Genomic DNA, 24,348 nt, shown 5'->3' on the forward strand with positions numbered 1-24,348 from the left:
TGTCAAAGTAATAACAGTAAACTAGAGGAGCCTATAACAAATAATATATACTATACCATTATGTTATTCATTGTCAGGCACATGTATTTCAGATCAATAACATGTCAAGTTTGTATTAATACTAACTCATGTTCAGTATACTGTTCATGTCACCAGATTTGATCACAAGTACCAAATGGGTGCATTCTACATTGCAGTAGAGAGTGAGATGTGGCTACAGTCTCTACTGACGGCTGAAATCAAAGTGGTTTGTCAGTGAGCAAGCAGGGGGAAGCACGCTGCTGACTGGTAACAACCAGTCGATTGTTGATCCCTCGTTTAAAGTTTTAACAGCAATGTTTCAACTTTGTGATATCATACTCCTATGTCAAGAATGAAGGTTTATATTTGTACCAAAACAAACAGTAATTATTCAATACAGTACTTGATTATTCCATCAGACCAGGTGCTAAAGAATACAGAATATTAAGGGTTGTTTGTCTTAAGGATATAACACTCTTTTCATAGTGAATATTGGTTTCTCCACTCACCTGGGGGATCTGCTCCTACTCCTGCTGCGTGTGCGACTGCGGGTTTGTGACCGGCGATGATCACGATCCCTCATATCTCTTCTGGACATGGCAGATTCGAGAAAATTTACAACTGAAAAATCAAAGCAATGTCAATACTTAAAAAAATAATGGTACACCAATAACAATATGAGACATGTATAGAGAAAAAATTCAACACGGACAGCTTTCTAAACTTTTCTTAACACTTAAACTTGATCAAATACAATAACACTCATCCTATAGAATTCCAGACTTATAATTCCATACCTCTCAGAAGATTCATAAGGTCTTTCTAGAGAGTTAAGTAATGACTTTTTGAAGGCCATTCTTTTGTACACTACTTAAATACCAGGATGTAATTAAATGAGTTTTATATAAATATTTCCATTAATCTTAAATACAGTGCTATATACAGGTAGTGATTGTTATGTACATATTTGCTATTATTTTCTTTTGCCAATATTGTTTGGCTATGTTCTATGATAAATTAACAGATAAGGGAATAAAACAAAGTAGATTTCACACAATCTACGTTTTGATATACTGTTCTGTCGCTAACCATAACAACATGTATCTGAGTTATGGAAGATGTACAAGTGAAGTTGAAGCAATAGGACGGGAAGGGGAGGGAACTCCCACGGGATCTCTGTCTACCACAGTAGAAGATCTGGGCTACCAAAGACATGAATAGGTTGGATGATGATCTGGCCTTGTTGAGGACTTTCCTCACGAGGCAAAAATTGTCCCATCGGTGTTGGAAGGAATATTGGAATCTCACCTGTAGGTCAGGTTCTAGTGAGCAGTACATCGTAAGTTTCCGGTTGAGGGACATTGCAAACAGGTCTAACACTGACAAACCCCACAAAGTCATTACTTGGTTCACTATTCAAGGATCCAAAGGTCAAGGACTCAACTATCAATATCTTTCCACAAAGATTATGTTCTTGTCTGTTATGAACCAGGCTGGCAGAATTTCAACGGATAGTTGGCAAAGTTGCCGCGAAATAGACCGTCTAAGAACGGAGATATTTTTTTAAATCTAATGGTTTTTGTTCTGCCGTGCGATCGCTTCGCTCGCCGAAAAAGAAAAACATCCATCTCCTATGTACTGGCAAGCGTTACATGCTGAGCTGCGGATGCTAATCCCATTGATTATTATTTCTAAGATCATCAAGTTTTTATTTGCAATGAAAATGTATTATTTTTTAAGAAAAAGGACATTTTTCTACAGGAAACACCTATTTTTTTTAGTAGAAAATATTTTTCTGTACAAAACTATAATCAAAATCAAAGGGTTGTATGTATCATAGCGGCCACTTACATGTATTATTATGGCTAACTTCGAATACAGCAGTGTAAGGGGGTCGCAGGGGAGAGTTAGCCCCCATGTTAGGTAAGTAGGTAAGGACATGGCTTGTAGGTTAGGTGGGAAAGTTTAGGTTAGTTGATGTCCATTTTTAATCCACACTGGAGGAACTGGTCGCTGATATACAAAGGCTCCAAATTGAAATAGTGTTTTTGCAATGAGCTATTCAATTATGTGAGTTCATTCCTAAATAATACGGTTTCATTGTAGTGTATTACAGGGCAATGTAACCTAGGAAAACAACTACTTTTTCTTATAGAAAAAATTACGCTCTCTTCGAAAATGACACTCGTTCCCGTCGCAAATGAATAGTTTCAGAAATATATATACATCTATATCCTCCAATAATGGGGGACCCCCAATGAGAACTCGGGGTTTTGGGTGGGGAAAACATACTGGGGAATCGATATATAAACGTAAAACAAGTCTTTTCTTCTCTATACATTACCTATTTGAAATTATTATAACCGGAGGAAAATACAAAACAGTATATCTGGATAAACTTTGGAGGCGCCGTTGCAAAGATTGTGTCATGAAAAAATACAGTAACCAGTGCTGCCAACGTCCGGTGTCGATCAAATGTTATTTTGTGACCCGTCATACTACTAGGCTAGGTTAGGTGGGTTTGTTAGGTTCTGTGCCCTTTTTGTACTTTTTATATATTGAGTAAAACTTATATGTAGAAATTATTTAAAATACGTATGGAAATGTCTATCATTACTATCGTTAGTAATGTCAGCGTGCCGTTGGTAACTCTGTGTACCATACGTCAACGTTGGTAACACTGTGTAATCTTGGTAATGTTGCTAATGTTATCGTTCGCAGTACATTCGTAAGCGAAGTGACACCGTGCAACTCAAAGTTAGCCGAATTGGTTGATCTGTTTGTTTCCGATTGAAATGAACATCAAGTTCGGTTAATTCACGTTATTTACCGTAGGAAAACATATATTTTCTGTTCGAAATCTCACCCTGTAATACAATCCAAAATTACCCAAAAAAATGATAGGAAGGAAATTCCATAGTACACTAATTGCAACTTACATTATAAGTTTACATTATGAGTCTAATATGATGAATGCATATTTGTAGGCTTAAAGAATGCTAAATATAGGATAGGCATATCCTTTTATCTTCAACATAGCGGCGAATGTAAGGGATGGTATTCAATAATAAATTAGTAGGCTAGGCATATTCCTCTATCTTCAACATAGATGCTAATGTACGAGATTGTATTCAGTAATAGAATAGTGATGATTGTAGAATGACAGTGTTTATGTTTAAAATGGGCCTGGCCAGGAGTCTAAATTATTTCATATTAGTCAATCATTTTACGGACATTCAGGTGTAACTACCGCAGTATAAGTAGGACACTTATATAAAGTACAAAACATAAAATAAAGATGAGTCATATCTACAATAGTAATAAATCTAACTTGAGAAAGATAACTAGCATTACACTCATCTGATGTAACAACAATAAATAAGAAAAACGTTGGCTAAAGTCCATTCCGCCAAAATGGGAGGAAAATTTAACTGGGACCACAGTACGTTTGACTGTTAATTTGGCTGTAGTGCAATATAATACAGTACAATACAGTATCAATATAAATAAACGTAACAGTAGAGTTAGAAACTAATAACACAAGTTGAAATTACCAAAAATCTATATCCTATTGGATGGTTTGAAGACGTTTTCCTTGATATCAACACTAAACAACTCAGTAGCGTGGTCGCAGATTTGCCAGATTATTTCGACTGGATTATCGTACATGAGCCTTAAAATTGTCGTTTTTCAACCAAAATTATCGTACATAGTTTCGAAATAATAATTAGGGAGTTACATGATCGACTTATTTTAAAATATTTTAGTATAATTGTTTAATTAAACACATATGTATATACCTAAGGTATGTATCGTACATCGTACTGGACCTAAAATAATCGTACATGTATGATAATTATCGTACGATTGGCACCCCTGCGTGGTCGTCAAGTGTATTCTATTTGTATATGATTTGTATAACTCTGTTTGGTCAGAAACGAAAGCGTTTCTTGCAAAAAAAATATTTTTAAAATGTATTATTTTGCATTTTATTTGACTATTTATACAAAAATAACCAAAAAATAAATATAATCTATTAATAAAATAACTTTTTTATATAAATAAGGTAATGTATTAGATTTTATATTCATATTTATGTATTTTAGTTTCATGTAAACTCTATAAACCATACCTTTTAGATAACTATTTTAACAGACAATAATTCTTTTTTATTTGTTTTTACTGCCTGTGGTCTCTTCTTAAATATTTAAATTAAAGGTAACTCATGAACGGCAGAGACAAGGAACAGTGACATTGCCCTATCATGCAGGACAATGCCCTAGAGACTGACAATATACACATATGATAAGCGCCTAAGCCCCCTCTCCACCCATGTTAGGACTGAGGGCCAGGCAATGGCTGCTGATGACTGAGCAGATAGGCATATATGCTCCCCCAATCACTCCATCTTCACCTCAAAAGGATAGTGAAGCTGCAGCGACCAAAGGAACTAACGATTTTGAGCGGAATTCGAACCCCAGTCTGGCGATTACTAGTCAGGGACGTTACCACACAGGCCACCACGACCCTTAGCATATGATTTACAAATTAAGGTATTTAGCATTCAATATATGCCCCATTTGCATATATATATATATATATATATATATATATAGAATTGTTAGATGCAAAAGTGCTTTTCTAGTGCTAATATACACTTTGAGTGAAGGGGTCGCGCTCCATTTCTTACCAGTTTTCTGCTGTTATCACCGATATATATATATATATATATATATATATATATATATATATATATATATATATATATATATATATATATATATATAGAATTGTTAGATACAAAAGTGCTTTCCTAGTGCTAATATACGCTTTGAGTGAAGGGGTCGCGCTCCATTTCTTACCAGTTTTCTGCTGTTATCACCGAAAACATTACTGCTTTGGATCCATAATCCTTTTTCCACAAAGTGGCTACTGAGAGCACCATCAAGAGTCTTGACCTAACAAATTAGCTGAACCACTAGTTCGAATGGATTCATCTGATGCGGGCCATATTTCGGAAATAAAATTGAAAAGAAAATTATTAATCATCAATCAACCATATTCGTCGTATTCACATTGATTGTTCAATTTCATGATTTGTATTAACGGTAAAACGACCAGTATACACAAATAAAGACATTTGAATGGCTACACTGATACGGTGTCTCAATTTTTTGATCACCTACGGGCCAACCAAGGGAAAGGCCCGTGCCAACAAGTGTTGGCTTTAATACCCCAACAACAAGTGTTGGCTTTAATACCCCAACAACAAGTGTTGGCTTTAATACCTTAACAACAAGTGTCTCAATTCTATTCGCTGACAGGTTGGTACGAATCAACTTCAGGATTGGTGGTACGAAACGTCTCGGGAATATAAAAAAACAGACACCAAGATGGAAATATAAACTGTGTATTCTGTGATGCTGAAGAAAATGCTAACCACTTTGTGTTATCTTGTCCACAGTTTAGTGACATAAGAATAAAAGCAATTGAACTCCAACAACCGTACGAAGAAGATAGTGCACAAACAGTTGGAAAATTCCTTTTTTTGTGAAGAAAATATTGAAAATAAGAAAAGTGTACTACAACAAATGTGGATGAAAAGAGAAAAAAACTAATGAAAATAAGGAGCACACAAAACTAAAAGACACAGAGGCGCTGTTGCAAAGACAAAGCCTCAACCTGAACCTGAACCTGTAGTACGAAACAACGAAATCGTCTTGGTACGGAATAACTTAAAAACAACTACTGCTATTATTATTATTATTACTATTCAAGCTACAACCCTAGTTGGAAAAGCAAGATGCTATAAGCCCAGGGGCTCCAACAGGGAAAAATAGCCCAGTGAGGAAAGGAAATAAATAAATGAAGAGAACAAATTAACAATAAATCATTCTAAAATAAGAAACAACGTCAAAACAGACATGTCATATAATAAACTATCAACAACATCAAAAACAAATATGTCATAAATAAACTATAAAAAGACTATGCTCAAAACAAAACGCCATAGTCTCTGAAAATAAGCTTATGAGCAAAGGGGGGAAAAAGGGAAATTGTTAACATTAACGGTAAAAAAATAAATACTGTTAAATGGTTCCGGTAAAGGAAATGCCCAGTAAATCAGACGTGTGAGTGTATATTCACTTTTTCCTCTTAAACGTCACTATTTCTTTATTACTCTTCCGACTGACTATACCATGAATTCGATCATTTTCCTTATTCCTTATGATTAATAATATTAGTGATTATCCCTGTACTAATTTCTCTCTCTCTCTCTCTCTCTCTCTCTCTCTCTCTCTCTCTCTCTCTCTCTCTCTCTCTCTCTCTCTCTCTCTCTCTCTCTCTCTCTCTCTCTCTCTCTCTCTCTCTCTCTCTCTCTCTCTCTCTCTCTCAAATTGGGTAAAGAATATGGTGTTAATTCATTTAAGATATCTAGGAATGTTTATACCATTTTTTGGTATTTTCGGGTATTTTCAAATCTAAAAAAAATCATAATTTCTATTAATGGGAAATCGTTCTTCTACCATTTTAAGGCATGTAGCTATCACCTCTCTCTTAAACAGCTACATTACATTTACTGTCATTCCCCCACTGATCAGGCCTTCTCCAATGTCTTCCATCAACGGCATCCTGTTCTATAAAGCATCTTCTCTCCATATCATCCTTCACCGTGTAATTTTGCCATCTAATTATCTACCTTCCTCTCGATTTTCTCCTGCTAACAGATTCCTCCCAAGCTCTCCTTACTCCCTCCCCACCATCCATTCTCACTACATGCCCACACCATCTCAGTGGTGATACTCTTATCATCTCTGTAATCTTTACTATGCCTGCCCTTCTAACTTCATTATTTCGCAAAGTTTCAAGCCTATTATGACGGGGTGCAGCGTTCGAGGTGCCAGCACCAACGAAATTTATGATGCCAGTCTCGGGTCACTTGGTGGAACGTCGTACATGCTAAGGTCTACATGCTAGGTCACGCCAAATCTGCCATGACCGATTATTTTCTTTAATCCCTAACGAAGATTGAATGATTGATTGAGAGATTTCTGACATCCTGACATCTAAGGTCACTGTCGCAGACCCCTAACAATGAGATGAGAAGAGCCACCGGTCCTAAAATCGCGCACGACACGTAAAACATGTTAGGCATTTTTTCCTTTGGGGTCACCGTTTTCGATGATTAAACACAGTAACCACCAGGGGTGCCAAAACTTTAAAATGAGGTAAAATATAAAATTTATTTTTTCAGAAAAAAAAAGTTTACCATTTGATGCAACTCGATAAGAGGAACATGATGATGGTGCAAACCCCATTCCCGTATCTTGATTAGTTTAGTTTTTATTAGCAGAACATAAGCGCCCAAATTTGACCCTTGACTTCAGATGTCACCAATTGAGGCCTTCCCTATAGTAAGGGTTTCTCACTCAATCATAAGTTTATAATTAAGTAAATGACATATTTTAATGGTTGGGAAGTAGTTAGAATGAGATTAAAAAAAAAACAGATTTATGATACATCGGAAAATGAAGGTTATTGACGTTTGAATATCGTCAATTTTAAAACTAGATTTACCGAGTTTAATTTTTTTCTTTCAACGGAATGCAATAAACCCTTAGTATAGTGAAAGCTTCAATTGACCTAGGACCTTAAAAATGGACACCAAAACTGTATTATTATTATTATTATTATTATTATTATTATTATTATTATTATTATTATTATTATTATTATTATTATTATTTGCTAAGCTACAACCCAAGTTGGAAAAGCAGGATGCTATGAGCCCAAGGGCTCCAACAAGGAAAATAGCCCAGTGAGGAAAGGAAATAAGAAAAACTACAAGAAGTTTAAGAATAATAACAACATTGAAATGAATATTTCATACATAAACTATAAAAAACTTTAAATAACAAGAGATAATAGAAACAAGCTTCAATGAGTATTTGTCAGTATCTAATCAAGTAGAATAACATGACACTGCTATTAACGATGATAAAAACAAAATAAATGCAAATATGAAAGTATAAACAAAGCAATGTAAGTGAGCAATAGAACAGTATCGCACTATAATTCAGGTAAATCCTCCAATTTTGGCCCTAGGGCAATGCATCAAAGCAATGCTGGTGTACCAACCGTGTGTCACACGATCGTGCATAGTTCAATTTGTTCTTGTATCTTCGCTCTCCCCTCGCACTAAAAAGAACCTGAAAAAAAACATGTCTTTTTCTCAATGGTAACAGTGTCGATTTTTGAACATGAAATGTCCTGTTGCCTTGAGCTTTTGTATATAAAGGAGTGTGTTCATACTGTCTTTGAGTCACAACCTTCTCTCGGCCCGTCACACCGGTCTCTAGTATTATACAATAGTTAGTTTTCGATCACGGGATGTTGGAAAACTTTACTTTCAGTAATTGATATTTTCTTGGTTGAAAATGGGGAATTATTACTAGTTATCTTATTACTTTTTTTATTACTTCTGATATCTTTTATTTATTTCCTTTCCTCGCTTGGCTATTTTTTCCTGTTGGAGCCCTTGGGCCTTTATAGCATCTTGCTTTTCCAACTAGGGTTGTAGTTTGGCTAATAATAATAATAATAATAATAATAATAATAATAATAATAATAATAATAATAATAATAATAATAATAATAATAATAATGTGATGAAAAGGAAGAAAGAGAAAGATATATCTAAAGACAAGTGAAAGGTTGGTAATGACATAGTTGTGGAGCACTCGGGCACACTATTCTATCTAATTTCTCTTCTTGTTTTGTTAAAGTTTTAATAGTTTATATAGGAAATATATAATTTAATGTTGTTACTGTCCTTAAAATGTTTTATTTTTCCTTGTTTCCTTTCCTCACTGGGCTCTTTTCCCTGTTGGGGTCCCTGGGCTTATAACATTCTGCTTTCTCAACTAGGGTTGTAGCTTAGCAAGCAATAATAATAATAATAACTTCGGAATAAAAAGGTGTGAGGCTGATAGAATCAACATTCACAAATGGGACTGACTTCACTGATGAACAAACTGTTGAGGGGAATAATAGTAAAACGATTGAAAACAAATTATATAATCAAATTTGAAAAATAAAATATCAACTGTAGGATGTCGAACGCATGATAGAATATAAATTGAACAAGCTTAAGTAGTACTTTTGGAAATTGTGGAATATGTTGAAAAAATCTTAAAAAACAAGTCAGTTATGAGTATTGGAGATTTACAAGGTATTTCTTCTTTTCCTTTGTCTGCATCTTTTCCCACTTCTATGTGGGGTCGATGTTTCTGGCCAGCGTACTAATTTTCTTTATTGATTTTATTTCAAGTTCAAGTAATTATAATATATCTCATTATCTTATAATTTTCTACTATTTATTACCCCTTTTCCACATACTTTATATGGATTTTAGAGAGAAAAACTGCCAATTAAAAGACAATCTTCTGTTATTAATAACTAACTGATGTGTATATAATAGAAGCTAAAAAAGGTAATACTCGCATAACTTAATGTAGCTTCAGTCTAATAATTTAACCACACTATTTTCCAAGAGAAAGAGAGAGAAAATACTTCTCCGTTTTATAGTGGAACTTTATTGACACCCTCATTATTGCGATAAGTCTAAAACCAAAACCTGTTTCTTATCGAAAGAAACCAGATTCTTCGGGAATTTCTGGGCCAGGGTGACCATAGGCTGATATAATCGCGGAAAAGAAAACGGCTTTCATCTGCCTTGTCATAACGATATAATAGAAACTTTATATATATATATATATATATATATATATATATATATATATATATATATATATATATATATATATATATATATATACATATATATATATATATATATATATATATATATATATATATATATATATATATATATATATATATATATATATATGCGTATGTGTGTATGCACACACATCCTCCCTACATGATAAAGAGCAGGTGTCTGGTTTAATATATATATATATATATATATATATATATATATATATATATATATATATATATATATATATATATATATATATATATATTTACTGTATATATCTGGTCGCGTTCACCTCTCTCCGTCCCTCGGGTGTGGGTGTGAGATGAGTAGTCATACCCTGTTGAGAGACGAGTGCGTGTGCATGTGTGCATAGTTTATTTGAATATCTATCCGTCATTTTTGACGGGTCACGCACTCTAATATACAATGTGAGTGCGTGTGTGTGTGTGTGAAAAAGTATACTTTCTATTTCTAGGCAACTCTGGAAAAAAAATGTTAGTCCTTTGAAATGATATTATAGATGGGCCATGGATCTTCCGCATTCTTGTCTCTGCTGTCCCCTGTTCTGAACTCATTTACTGGATAACTGTATTTCATCTTCCCTCCCCCAACCAGTTTCTGGCAGCCCATAGAGATATACATAGAGATATAAGGGGGATTAAAAAAACTAGTAATAGAACCATTTTTAACATACAGAGAAAGGTTTTGTGCTTCTTAAACACCAAAGTAGAGCTGTTGAGAAAATATCCATTTCTGATTGGATTGGATTAGTTTTCCAACCAATCCCAAATGAGAGTAAAAAAGTTTTGCATTAATTAGATTGGGAGTTGGAGAACGGAAAAGAAAGTAAAAAACAAAATGGGGAGAAAATATAGTTGGCTGGTTGTTTGATGAAGTTCAGTTTGTGTTTGTTCTTTGTGAAGAGAAGGATGTCTCCAGTAAGACTAGGTTTTTTTCTATTGTTTGTTCAAGTACTGATGTTTTATGTTTTATATCTTTGTAACAATGTTGTTAATGCTGATCGTTTTGGAGTGACAAATCAGATATAAATGCATATGACATTCTATTGTTCATGATACATACATGACAAAATGTATTTTATTCGTTTTTTTTTTTTTTTTTTTAAAGTAGGCCTTCGATATATGGCCTAAAGCTCAAGTTCGACTCAAGTGTCTTCATTGATATAGACTTATTCTATTATTTTTACCTTACAGAGAATGTCTTTAGTGTATTTCGTGTGGCTTTTATGGATATTCATGACGGGAAATTTGGTTTCAGCATCTGGTTATCCACTGGAAGAAGACAGTGACGAAAGTTAGTGTATACTGGTAAAGTTGAAATGTTTATAGACTCTGTAATGAGTCTTTATCACTTGAAGCAATCCTTCCATATATTTCCTTAGAATATATATATATATATATATATATATATATATATATATATATATATATATATATATATATATATATATATATAGGCTATATATATATATATATATATATATATATATATATATATATATATATATATATATATATATATATATATATATAGGCTATATATATATATATATATATATATATATATATATATATATATATATATATATATATATATATATATATATATACAGTATATATATATATACAGTGTATATATATATATATATATATATATATATATATATATATACATATATATATATACATATATATACATATATGTGTGTGTGTCTGTGTCTGTATTAAATATCATATATGATTAAAATATACACTGAACTTTTCAGATATCAGCTCAGTTGACCAAGGAGACTATCGTAGACTCTCCTGTCCGAAATTAAGAGAGCTGTGCACTTTTATTCCGGATTACAGCAATGTGAGTATCCTAAACCTTGTTTTCGGAAAGGCCTGACATATTTAAGTTCTTTATTCTAGGTACATCAAGGTTGGCATGAATTTATCACTTGTATACAATTCCCAAGATTATGTTTCGGACACTTTTCCCAAGATGAACTTTTAACAGATATTCCGTATCCCCCCAAACATCCCTTATGACATTATAGAGCCTTAGAATAACGCATAGGCGTATACCGCTCTTCTGTAAAGGTACCCTGACACTTGCACGAATTTGTGGCATGCATTGTCACGACTCGAGTCGTGAACTGGCGTGAACTCGTCGTGAACTGGCGTGAACTCGTCGTGAACTGGAGTGAACTCGTCGTGAACCTGTCGTGACATCGTGGCATGTCGTGACGAGAATTTTGAAATGTTCAAAAATTTTGGTCACGACAAAATTTTGTGAACGCGGCGTGAACTATGCGCGAACTGTTCGTGAACTCGTTGGGACGATACGGGAAGTGCACAAACTATGCTAAAACTATGCATGAACTCGTCATGAACTCGTCGTGCCAGTTCGTGTCAATGTGGACAGGTGAGCTGTGATTCTGAGGTAATTCTTTTTTTTTTTTTTTTTTTTTTTTTGATTTTCCAGTTTGTGCCACAAAATGTCACGACTTGCCATGACAAATTCGTGGCAAAAAGTCGTGCAAGTGTCAGCCTGGCATTACATTGAAACACGGTCATAAACAGACACTCTAAAACATGCTTGCATATTGGGCCAGTCATCCTAGAAAAAAAAAATTGAGGGGGGCGGGGCGTCCAACCGGAAGTAAGTAGGCTGGCCTAATCCTTACATATTCTCCTCTCTCCTCATACACCTGACAACACTGAGATTACCAAGCAATTCTTCTCCACTCAAGGGGTTAACTGCTGCACTGTAATTGTTCAGCGGCTGCTTTCCTCTTGGTAAGGATAGAGGAAACTCTGTAGCTATGGTAAGCAGCTCTTCTAAGAGAAAGAAACTCCAAAATCAAACCATTGTTCTCTGGTCTTGGATAGTGCCATAGCCTCTGAACCATGGTCTTTCACCGTCATGGGGTAGAGTTCTCTTGCTTGAGGGTACATTCAGGCACTATATTCTATCTTATTTCTCTTCCTCTTGTTTTTTTTTTAAAGTTTTTATAGTTTATATATAAAAGGTTTAATATAATGTTGTTACTGTTCTTCAAATATTTTATTAATTACTTCTCTTTTAAACTAGAATAATATTTTCTCTCCTCATTGGGCTATTTTCCCTGTTGGAGCCCTCGGGCTTATATCATTCTGCTTTTTCAACAAAGGGTTGTAGCTTAGCAAGTAATGATAATACCAATGATAATATTCATGGCAGAAAAATTGCATTTGGGTACCTGTGAAACCCCATCGTATTAATATGAAATAGCTCTTTCTGTTCGAAAATTAGACCTACAAACTTCATGCTAGACAGCATCTGCAGCATGATCATTCACTCAAGCAATTCGCCCTTTAACTTCCAAGGCCCATTCATCATTATCACGCTTTTCACAAATATCAAGAATACTTTGATCAAATTCACGAAACTTACACATAACCTAGTAAGCATTTTTCTTATTCTTTTATTATACGTTATTACTTTTTTGCAGAATAAATAATTCAAATTTAAATTAAATTCTTTCCATCTACCTAAGCGCTTCCATATGATATCTTTTTCTTGAAGTAATTTTTTTTCGTTGCTTTACTTTGTGTCCTCCTTATTAATATATTTTTCTACTTGATATATGAACTTAATCTCTTGGAGTAAACACTAAGTCACTCCATCTTTCTAAACTTGCAACATTATTTTTTTTTTCCTTTTTTGCCCCTTTTTCTCTTATAGGTACAATACGTTAGGAGTCATCTATATCCTCCTGACAAATGCCACATTTATCCGTGTTAATGTTACCTGATTCTTTTGTTTTATAATTAGATTTCTAAGTAATGTAAATAATAACAATCAAGAAAAATCATTATTGTCTAGATAAGTGCTACTCGGGATGGCCCTCTTTGATATCGCTCACATTTTGACAAATAAATAAAAACAGAGATTTGTATAAAAAAAAAAAAAAAAAATTATAGAGTTGATCACTCTTAAATGTCACATTAAACACAAAAATTAAGTTTTCCCAACTAAATAATGCTTTTTTATTATGGCCGAAAATTCAAAATGGGCGCCTACAAACAAAACAAATTTTAAGGAATATGGGGCACCTAGAATACAAAACTTTTAGTATGTTATTTATTATGAAAAATCAATGTATAATTGAACAATAACATTTATGTTGCAATTACTTCAAGGTCGAACCTTAGGATGACTGTTCAATGTTTATGAATATAATATAACGGCTTTTTTTTCCTTTTGTTTTCCTCAGATATGCTACAGCAACATTCAATGTGGAAGAGGGAAAGTGTGTTGTTGGGACAAGTGTATTCGGCGAAGAGTGTGCGTCGATGGAGTGAAGTATGATTAGTGTTTTTAGCAGCAGAATTATGCTTTCAGATACTCGGCTTATGTATTTAAAATCCACCAAGCATAAAATACACAGCTTAATGTTGTGAATACAGATCTCATGGTCTATTATGAATGGGTGGAAGTTAATAACTTGAATATGTTTTATGTAAACACATAGGTCTATGAGTTATGTTTTCGGTTTTAGGTTTTCAAATAAAACACTTTATGACAATAATGATTTTATTTACCGTTTATAACTTCCTTGATATATATATATATATATATATATATATATATATATATATATATATATGTATATATATATATACACATATATATAGGCTATATATATATATATATATATATATATATATATATATATATATATATATATATATATATATATATATATATATATCGATATATATATATATATATATATATATATATATATATATATATATATATAATATATATATATATATATATATATATATATTTATATATATATATATATATATATATATATATATATATATATATATATATATATATATATATATATATATATATATATATATATTTACAATGACTTCATCAATCAGTGTCATGAGGCTCTTGTCAAGATATAATAAATATATCACAATGGAAATTCTTTAATTATTCCGCATAACTATAATATTGGAGATTGAAAATTTTGAATTAATGTATTATTATTGGCAGTCAATTTAACCTAACCTAACAAGTTTAATATTTATAATAATGGAAACGATATTGATAATAAATTTATCTACATGTCTGTCAGAGGGGGACCTCTTCGTATATACAGAACTTCAGAACACGTAGGAATAGATCTGTTTTCTCCTGGGACCTTATAGAGGGTTTCCTCGACGTAGTTCGGACGGTAGGACACTCTCAGGAATCCTTCTTTCCGTAATAAGAGAAGGATCCTTGCGTACCGCTGCAGCTCTTCCATAACCTGAATGATATTGATAATAACAATTATGTTAGTAATCATTATTAACAAAAGAATATCAATAACAACGGTGATAAAAAGTACACATCGTAGACCTACCCTATTTGACGGGATTTTCATGATAGTCATCGTGTGGACTTCAATGGCGATTTGCATAATGCCTGCAAATAAACCTTTCTTCGACAAGTAAGGGATGACGTCCCACTCTGTGTTTTCGATGTCAACCTGAAATGCATTATGGAGACATAATTATATTGATTAATTTAAGAAGAATCAGATCTAGATGCATGTAAGAAAGTCATTATTATTATGAATTATTCACACAATGACGTATGAAGAAGAAAACAATACTTGGTATCTATACAAGGACGACTTCTAATGATACAAAACCAACAGCAGTTAAACATATGTTTTGGTGTAATGAATTAAGGAAATTTAGAAACAATGACATATAGATAGGGAATTTAGAAAAACCAACTAAAGATGTTGTTCGTTATATTAGAAAGGCTCTTAAAGTTAGAAGTAAAAGTATGTAACCAATGATAATGAATTTTCTGCAGATTGCAGCGCTTTACACCTACTACGCCTCTTCTAGTAGTAGTGTGCCCACAACCACAGTGTTGTGGAGAGAGCAACGAGGAACCTGGAACCTGGAATCTGAGTATTATTACAAAGCCACATTGAGTCTAAAAATATTTGTGATCATGGCCAGGCAACTTAACATTCAAAAGTTAGTTCTATTTCTTAATTGCAGTATGCCAGGACATGATAATGAAAACATTTATTAGCCGTTACCTACGCAGATGCATTTATATAACCAATTGCATTAGAACTATCACTATTGTATATACTAATACTTCTACGGCTATAACTGGCAACCAAAGAAGGCTTGCTTCTTTTACCTCACCTTGAGGTAATGAACAGGCTGGTTCCTATGGCCAACGAGCTCCCTGATCTTATCGTAGGTGCTGTACTTCCCTTCAATGATTTCTCTGTCATGGGAGTCAACATAGGTGATGTTGTGAAGCATGGTCTGCAAGACAAAATTGGTTGAAGGATAGAAAGTTAAATAAAGGCACAAATTTTACACATTGCATGACGAGTTTCTCGTGATGAAACTATTTCCCATGAAAGCTTAATTATTAAACATCAATCTAATGTTGCTATTCTATATCATTCATTAATACAGTAGACTTATGTTGTTTCGAAACTTCACTGGGAATGAACAAGACGACTAAAGCTAAGCTTTTATTATTCTTTAAGTATTAATTATTACGTTCTTTTAAAATATGGAAGGAAATTATTAATTATGTTCAGATCATATTATATAAAACATTACCTTCAACAAATACGAAAAACAAAACTCACGTAATTTCTGGAACTTAAGCCGATGGGGAAAAACTTCTGCTTTTCCAAAAGTTGACTGCTTACGTCTTCCTTGTTTATTGATGGGTCGAACATGTAAACGTTACATCCGAAGTAATTGGACTGAAAACGAAAATGGCAAGGTAAATATTCTCTCTCTCTCTCTCTCTTTCTCTCTCTCTCTCTCTCTCTCTCTCTCTCTCTCTCTCTCTCTCTCTCTCTCTCTCTCTCTCTCTCTCTCTCTCTCTCTCTCTCTCTCTCAAGGGAATGTAAAGTAATACAGCATAATGTACTGAAAAAAAGCAAAGTACAATTCACACAATTTCTGACGAAGCAAGTAAACTAATCAATATGATACCACGTAGGCCTACGCAGAAAAAAAATGATATCACGAAGGCCTACACAGAAAAAAAAAATTATACCACGTAGACCTACACAAAAGAAGAAGCTCCAGACACTTACCATATCATCGAAAGAAGTGTCGTGGCCAATGCCAAAGGAGTAGACTGTACAGTTCTTCGGTTTCAGGGCAACGTCTGCATCCAAACAAACGTTCTTGTCGGAGTCGACCGTTCTGAGATGCAGATATATCTTTATTATTATAATTATTATCATTATGTTTAGATAAGCTACAACCCTAGTTGGAAAAGCAGCATGCTACAAGCCTTAAAGCTCTAACAGGGAAAGTAGCCTAGTAAGGAAAGGAAATTAGAAATAAGTAAGCTATATATGAGAAGTAATGATTAATTTCTTTAAACATCTTAAGATCATTAAGAACGTTGAGATAGATTTGTCATATACTGTATAAGCAATGAAAAGAATCTTAAGCTGACCTGTTCAACATGAAATCATTTGTAACAAGTTTGAACTTCTGAAGTTCCGCCTATTCACCCACCAAATTAGGAAGCTTCTTCCACAATCTGCTCATAGCAGGAATGAATCTTCTAGAATACAGCATAATATTGAGCCTTATCATGGAGAGGGCAAGACTGTTAAAATTAACTCCGTACTTAGTACTATGTACAAGATGGTACAGTATGGGAAGATCTGAATGCAAAGGATGGTCAGAACTTAACAAAATCTTATGCAACATGCCTAAAGAACTAACCGAAGGACGGTGCTAGATCAGGAGTAAGAGATTCAATGGACCGCAAGTTCTTGTCCAACAAATTAAGCTGATTATCTGTGTCGAAGACCAGACAGGAGAAAAATTCCCAATACCAAGTAGAATGAAAGAATTAAAGAATTTTCTCAGAAGAGAATGACCACCGAAAATCTTACAAGACTTTTTCAATAAGCTAATTTTTTGTTCAATTGAAGAAGAAACAGACCGAATGTGTTTTTCAAAAGTAAATTTTATGGTGGTTAAAGAAACTTTGTCAATGCAGAGGTACGGATGTTGAGAAGCCGCTGTCCTCAACCTACTAGACAATCCTACTTTGAGTTACGTTTAGGTTCAACATGTCCCATAATTTGCACCAGGCACCAAATTGTATCTAATTCTTAAGGACTCATCAACCATAGTTCTATTTTCTGGAGATGGAATGTTTGCAAAGAGAGATGCATTATCTGAATATGCAACGAGCTTGTTTTTAAGCCAAACCCCATATTGTATGCATTTAATATAAAGATTATGGGTGCGAGACCATTACCCAGAGGAACACCTGATATTACATTCCGATACAGTACTGACTTTGGTGCCCATCTACAACTACTCTACAATCTATTACTTAAGAATCCACTGTGTGGGATAAATAATAAAGTTACAATAGACAGAAAAGAATCCAGGGGGAGGAAACACGGCGGGTAAGACGATATCCTTACAATATACTCCGCCATTTCCCCTATGTCTAGGCTAGGAATGGCATCCATTTTCTAAATTATCTGCTTCTTAAAATTTGGAATAATCAACTCAAACGAGTGCTTCATCTGAGAAAACCAAAGTTTCTGAGCATAATGGAATATTAAAGTATTATTCATTCAGTTTCCCTCGAAATAAATGCCAGATAAAAATGCGAACGTAAAGATACAATATAACTAGTGCTATGTTGATCAATTATTTTCTTTTAGAGAAAAAACTGAAATTATGTATTTGTAATGTGTATCATTATATAGTTGATGAGAGTGCAATTTTTCTTGGGTGTGTATTTTAACTACATACAGAATTTTCTATATCGGGGTTATTTTTTTACTGCTGTAGATCGCAAATTTTCAAAAGAATGGATTGGAGAGAAGTCGTCCCCCGAAAAGGGAAAAAGTGTGTGTATGTGTGTGTGTGTATGTATGTATGTACGCGTGTGTGTTTGTTAGTATAATACAAACTTACTTTTTGCAATACGTTCCTCCAAATCGAAGCAGCTTCCTACAATCTGTTTCTGGTGAGGACAGCCAAGAATAGAAATCGTCCACAGCGGCGAATTTCGGAGGATCCAGACTCCTGAATTATGAAAGAAAATATGAGGTCAAAAGTCGTGTTATAACCTACTCTCAAATAAAATTAATTAATTTATCCTTATCTTTTCCTCTCTTCGTCATCTTTATTTCTTTTTTCTAACCTCGTATTAATATACATTAAGGCCCTTCGCGTCAATGCTAGTAGGTGATGATGAGGATGATGATGATGATGACCCACGTATTACAAAACTGAGGTCACGCTCCTTAGTTCATATCTTGCCTGTAGCTTTGGCTGTATCGTAGTGTATACAAACATACAGACAAACAAACAACAACAACAAATGCATCCATTTCACGTCCTCTGCAGGACAAAGGGTTCATACTACATACATACATACATACATACACACACATATATGTATATATATATATATATATATATATATATATATATATATATATATATATATAAATATATATATATATATATATGTATATATATATATATTTATATATATATATATATATATATATATATATATATATATATATATATATATATATATATATGTATATACTGTGTATATATATATATATATATATATATATATATATATATATATATATATATATATATATATATATATATATATATACTGTGTGTGTATATATATATATATATATATATATATATATATATATATATATATATATATATATATATATATATATATATATATATAAAGTCACTGGCAGCAGCAGGGTGACGGATTGGGTTTAAAGATATAGACAAGATGTCTCTCCGGCTTCTACTCTCGATGCCTGGCAGATGATCTTACTGGAGTCAGTATGGACCGGCAGAGGTCACTTGCCTTAGTTAGATAGGCTCTGTGCATCACAAGCAACTGGCTATCCTTTGATGAATTTAGTCAATGAATCCTCTATTGATTTAATCGGCCTATGGAAATAGAAAAGGACAGAATGGTCTCCCAGTCCCGGTCGTAGCGTGGTGATAAGAATTTCCCGGTTTATAAATCATTATCTCCTCCTACGCCTATTAACGCAAAGGGCTTGAATTAGATTTCGCCAGTCGTCTCTATCTTGAGTTTTTAATTCAATACTTTTCCGTTCATTATCTCTTACTTGACGCTTCATAGTCCTTAGCCATGTAGGCCTGGGTCTTCCAACTCTTCTAATGCCTTGTGGAGCCCAGCTAAACGTTTGCTGGATGCAAAGATTATGCCCAAACCATCTCCATCTACCCCTCATCATGATTTGTTTTTTTTTCAATCTTTCACTAAACTATACTATAATTCTAAATGATGATTATTTAATATATATATATGTATATATATATATATATATATATATATATATATATATATATATATATATATATATATATATATATATATATATATATATGTTTGTGTGAGTTTGTTTCTGTGTGTTTACTATTTAATATATCACTAGTTGTATTAAATACACCTCACGTTAGTTGGTGCAGCCAAATACAGAAACAAAACTGCCGCAAACTTACAATAAACAATGATAAGAACTAAATTTCTACAGAGCGACTTTGATAAATTCCCGTGGCAAGATGGCTGTTGCCTACACGTACAAGGGCTTGGTTCATGTGGCATCTATGAAAGGATATCTATGACTAGTTCCTTATTGCTTACCTTGATCTTCTAGTAATTTTAGGCAGAGGGTCAGCCTGGTCACTCGCTTCAATAGCTGCCATAGCCTCCAACTGTCTCCTTTGATGCTCCTTGAATGTGCTGATACACATGAAACCACTGTACACTGCTAAGATGACGAGATAACCGGCTAGGGGAGTCACTCTGATCCGAACCGGTGTCATGGTCAGAAGCATGCTTTCTTTAGACCTGCGTCGAATGACAATTTTTAAAAAAATGTACGATAATTTAGATGGGGATCAAGGATGGGAGGTTATCATATGAACACAAACAAGCATTAATTATGTTGGAAATAAATAATGAACCAAGCAACTCGTAATTTATAAGAGAATGTGATACATTTTACTTTGAAAAATAATGAGATCAGATGTCACCACAAAACATCTCCAGTAGAAATCACCAATAGGCCTATAGATGATAAAAACAAGATCTTTTATTATTCATTAAGCTAACCTGAAATTTACCATTGCCCTTGGGTGAAAGCGCTGAGGCTGGGAAGGCCATTCAGCATGATTATTCATTAATTCATGTTTTCATGATATGGAGTTGCAACATAGAATAATAGGAAGCTGCAAAACTGAAGTCAGTTAATAAATCTTTAATTATATTTGGTATTTGAAAAAATACATAGCAGGCAGAATTTTTTTTTTTTTTTTTTTTTTTTTTTTTTTTTTTTTTTTTTTTTTTTTTTTTTTGGTAATGTTTTCTGTTATTACCTTCGCCAACTTCGTTGTGAAGGTTAAGTTTGGATATTTTGGTAGTGTTTTCTGTTATTACCTTCGCCAACTTCGTTGCGAAGGTTAAGTTTGGATATTTTGGTAGTGTTTTCTGTTATTACCTTCGCCAACTTCGTTGCGAAGGTTAAGTTTGGATATTTTGGTAGTGTTTTCTGTTATTACCTTCGCCAACTTCGTTGCGAAGGTTAAGTTTGGATATTTTGGTAGTGTTTTCTGTTATTACCTTCGCCAACTTCGTTGCGAAGGTTAAGTTTGGATATTTTGGTAGTGTTTTCTGTTATTACCTTCGCCAACTTCGTTGCGAAGGTTAAGTTTGGATATTTTGGTAGTGTTGTCTGTTATTACCTTCGCCAACTTCGTTGCGAAGGTTAAGTTTGGATATTTTGGTAGTGTTGTCTGTTATTACCTTCGCCAACTTCGTTGCGAAGGTTAAGTTTTGATATTTTGGTAGTGTTTTCTGTTATTACCTTCGCCAACTTCGTTGCGAAGGTTAAGTTTTGTTGAAAGGCGTGTATTGGTTTGTATGTCTGTCTGAGTGTTTGTGATTCGCATAACTCAAAAACTATTTGACCGAATCTTATGAAATTTGGTGGGTTGGTTGGCCATGTTCCAATGGCAATTTGATTAGATTTTAGAAGTGATTGGGTCAAAAGTCAAGGCCGGGGTCACGAAAAGTTAAAAAACGTCTTTTGCCATATTGTGGCCAATTTTTATCTGATTAACATGAAACTAGTGCCAATATGTCTTTAATTTAATTAAGAATCATGTGATATACAACATAATTTAGGTGAAAGTATGCGCTCTATCGAGTGCCCGTTCTAGTTGACCGATATCATTATCAAGAATACAACCGTTCAACCGAACAGCTTGTTATCGACCAACTATGTTATAGTGATAATCCAAGTCACATTCTATTAATTTCAACCTCAAATCAATCAATTAGTTACATTGATTGTGCTATTATTTTGAAAAAGTAGCCAAGAGTTCTAGTTATATTTCATTATAAACATACTTTATATAAAAGCATAGTCTAAAGTATGCCATTTCTAAACATGTTTAATTTGCATAGGCACGCTATATAGCCTAAGCGCTCTCACATTATTGTGCACTTGTATATCCACATAACTCTATACTGTACTTCATATGCAATATATTCACTTATTAATCTAAACCCAAAACAGCAGTTTTCTTTCGGAAAGTTAAATATCCAATTGTACCGTTGTATATTCTTACTCGCTCTCGATTTAATTGTTCTTAGAACCATTCCACGGAAATATTCAATTGCCTCTGTCATTATGCAATATATTTTTAAATTGAACTCTAGCCAAACACTTCAATCTTGGTTGAAAAACACTTCAATTCACTAAATTTATCATCTCGGCCAGCCTTCCGCTATTTAAGTAAAGCTTATTTCTGTTCATGAGGCACCATAGATGAAGAGTCAACAAGTGAGTTTTGGAAGCCATTTTGAAACTGGTTTATCTACGGTTATTTTGTAAGAACTGTAGTCATATAAAGCCACATTTATACTTGATCCTATAAATAATAATTTTCGCTATTAATAACAGGAATATTCGCATGAAAAATATTTGAATTTTTACCATTATTATTACAGAATACGCTTTCGACCTCGCTAGCACACAACGACTAACACAGGTGAAAATCTTCTTGAATCTCATTATCCGGGGGCGATCGACTTAGTGAGTTGTTCAATGTATCCAGCTTCCAGTTTAGTAGTCGTTTTTCCTTGTCTACGGCCTGGGTTCAGGAAAACTCTATTGGTTACTTATTTCCTCTTAATCGATGGAGTATAAACTCACTTCCTTAACACCAACGTCTTTTAAATGCTCCTATGATACATATATATCATAATGATCACAAACTGTTTCTTAATTGATACATTTTGTAAACTTGGGGTACGTTTATTTTTCTCAGTTGAGCACTAAACGCTTTATGAGTTTTATTTCACAAGAAAACTTCATCGGTATAGTATAAATGAAGATTATATCATAGTGATATATATACAGTATATATATATATATATATATATATATATATATATATATATATATATATATATATATATATATACTACATATGAATCTTGACTTTATGTATATATATATATATATATATATATATATATATATATATATATATATATATATACATATGAATCTTGACTTTATATATATATATATATATATATATATATATATATATATATATATATACATATGAATCTTGACTTTATATATATATATATATATATATATATATATATATATATATATTATATATATTATATACATATATATATATATATATATAATATATATATATATATATATATTATATATATATATATATAGGCTATATATACATACGTATGAATCTTGACTTTATGAATTTTTGTATCTTCAAATTAGAGAATGTTATAATAATCAGTGAAATGATACTTAACGTTCATTGTGTATAAGTGACGTAATCTTCCGATATCCTGAATTTTACGATAGCGTTCCCCGGCTTCTATATATAACACTTGATATCCTTTTTGCTATGCATCGTAGATTTGAAACTTTTTTTCCTAAACGTGCTTTAATGTCATATATCTTTAGATAAACATTCTCTAGGTGGAAATTTATCTGTCTCGTTATATATTCTAGATTTCATGTAGGCTACCCTACCATAAGAATTATCCTAATGTCACACGTCAATGTTTTAGCTTTCTCTAGAATAGATGACATACGTCTCTAATAAAATATTTTTTAATTATTCGTAATTTTCTAGTAGGTTTTAACTTCAGATAACTTACCGATGATCATAAATCGATTTGCTTATAATATTTCAGATGTTCTCTGCAAATTAATATATTTTACAAAACACAATTCGGCTGATTCCATTTAGAACATACGGGAAAACATATGTCTAATGCTATCTCAGGCCCCAGTGTCGTTCCATTTGTCTAAACTCTAAAGTATCCAAAATGGGATTTCTTATTATCAAAAGTGGCCATAAAAGACC

General features: G+C 33.0%; 3 protein-coding genes across 5 annotated transcripts in view; all 3 read right to left on the reverse strand.

Moving 5' to 3' along the window:
* The window catches only part of LOC137634792 (nuclear receptor coactivator 5-like), a 44,879-nt gene extending 41,207 nt beyond the window's left edge, over positions 1-3,672 (reverse strand). Inside the window, exons 1-2 of one of the 3 annotated variants that reach the window (XM_068367332.1) lie at positions 3,576-3,672; positions 531-642 (exon numbers count right to left, since the gene is read on the reverse strand). In XM_068367332.1, coding sequence (XP_068223433.1) covers positions 531-619 — 89 coding nt within the window. In that variant the 5' untranslated portion in view covers positions 620-642; positions 3,576-3,672. Of the gene's footprint in view, positions 1-530; positions 643-3,535 lie in introns of those variants that run through there. The other 2 variants (XM_068367333.1, XM_068367334.1) reach the window with 2 other exon arrangements.
* The window catches only part of LOC137634794 (nuclear receptor coactivator 5-like), a 209,547-nt gene that overhangs the window by 42,635 nt on the left and 142,564 nt on the right, over positions 1-24,348 (reverse strand). The window lies entirely within an intron of this gene.
* LOC137634924 (probable methyltransferase-like protein 24) lies at positions 14,774-23,013 on the reverse strand. The gene is made up of 8 exons (XM_068367483.1): positions 22,926-23,013; positions 20,570-20,776; positions 18,820-18,930; positions 16,956-17,067; positions 16,497-16,616; positions 16,036-16,161; positions 15,228-15,353; positions 14,774-15,131 (listed from the first exon to the last, which is right to left on the reverse strand). Exons 2-8 carry the CDS (start codon positions 20,761-20,763, stop codon positions 14,943-14,945), a joined length of 978 nt encoding a protein of 325 aa, XP_068223584.1. The 5' UTR covers positions 20,764-20,776; positions 22,926-23,013; the 3' UTR covers positions 14,774-14,942.

Source organism: Palaemon carinicauda, chromosome 45 (assembly GCF_036898095.1).
Source record: "Palaemon carinicauda isolate YSFRI2023 chromosome 45, ASM3689809v2, whole genome shotgun sequence".
Lineage (NCBI taxonomy): Eukaryota > Metazoa > Arthropoda > Malacostraca > Decapoda > Palaemonidae > Palaemon > Palaemon carinicauda.

Coding starts and splice junctions, on each gene's coding strand:
- LOC137634924 (XM_068367483.1), bottom strand. CDS start 20,763: ATGCTTCTGACCATGACACCGGTTCGGATCAGAGTGACTCCCCTAGCC. Junction 18,931..20,569: donor AAAATTACTAGAAGATCAAG/GTAAGCAATAAG, acceptor TTCATAATTCAG/GAGTCTGGATCCTCCGAAAT. Junction 15,132..15,227: donor TGAAAATCCCGTCAAATAGG/GTAGGTCTACGA, acceptor AATATCATTCAG/GTTATGGAAGAGCTGCAGCG.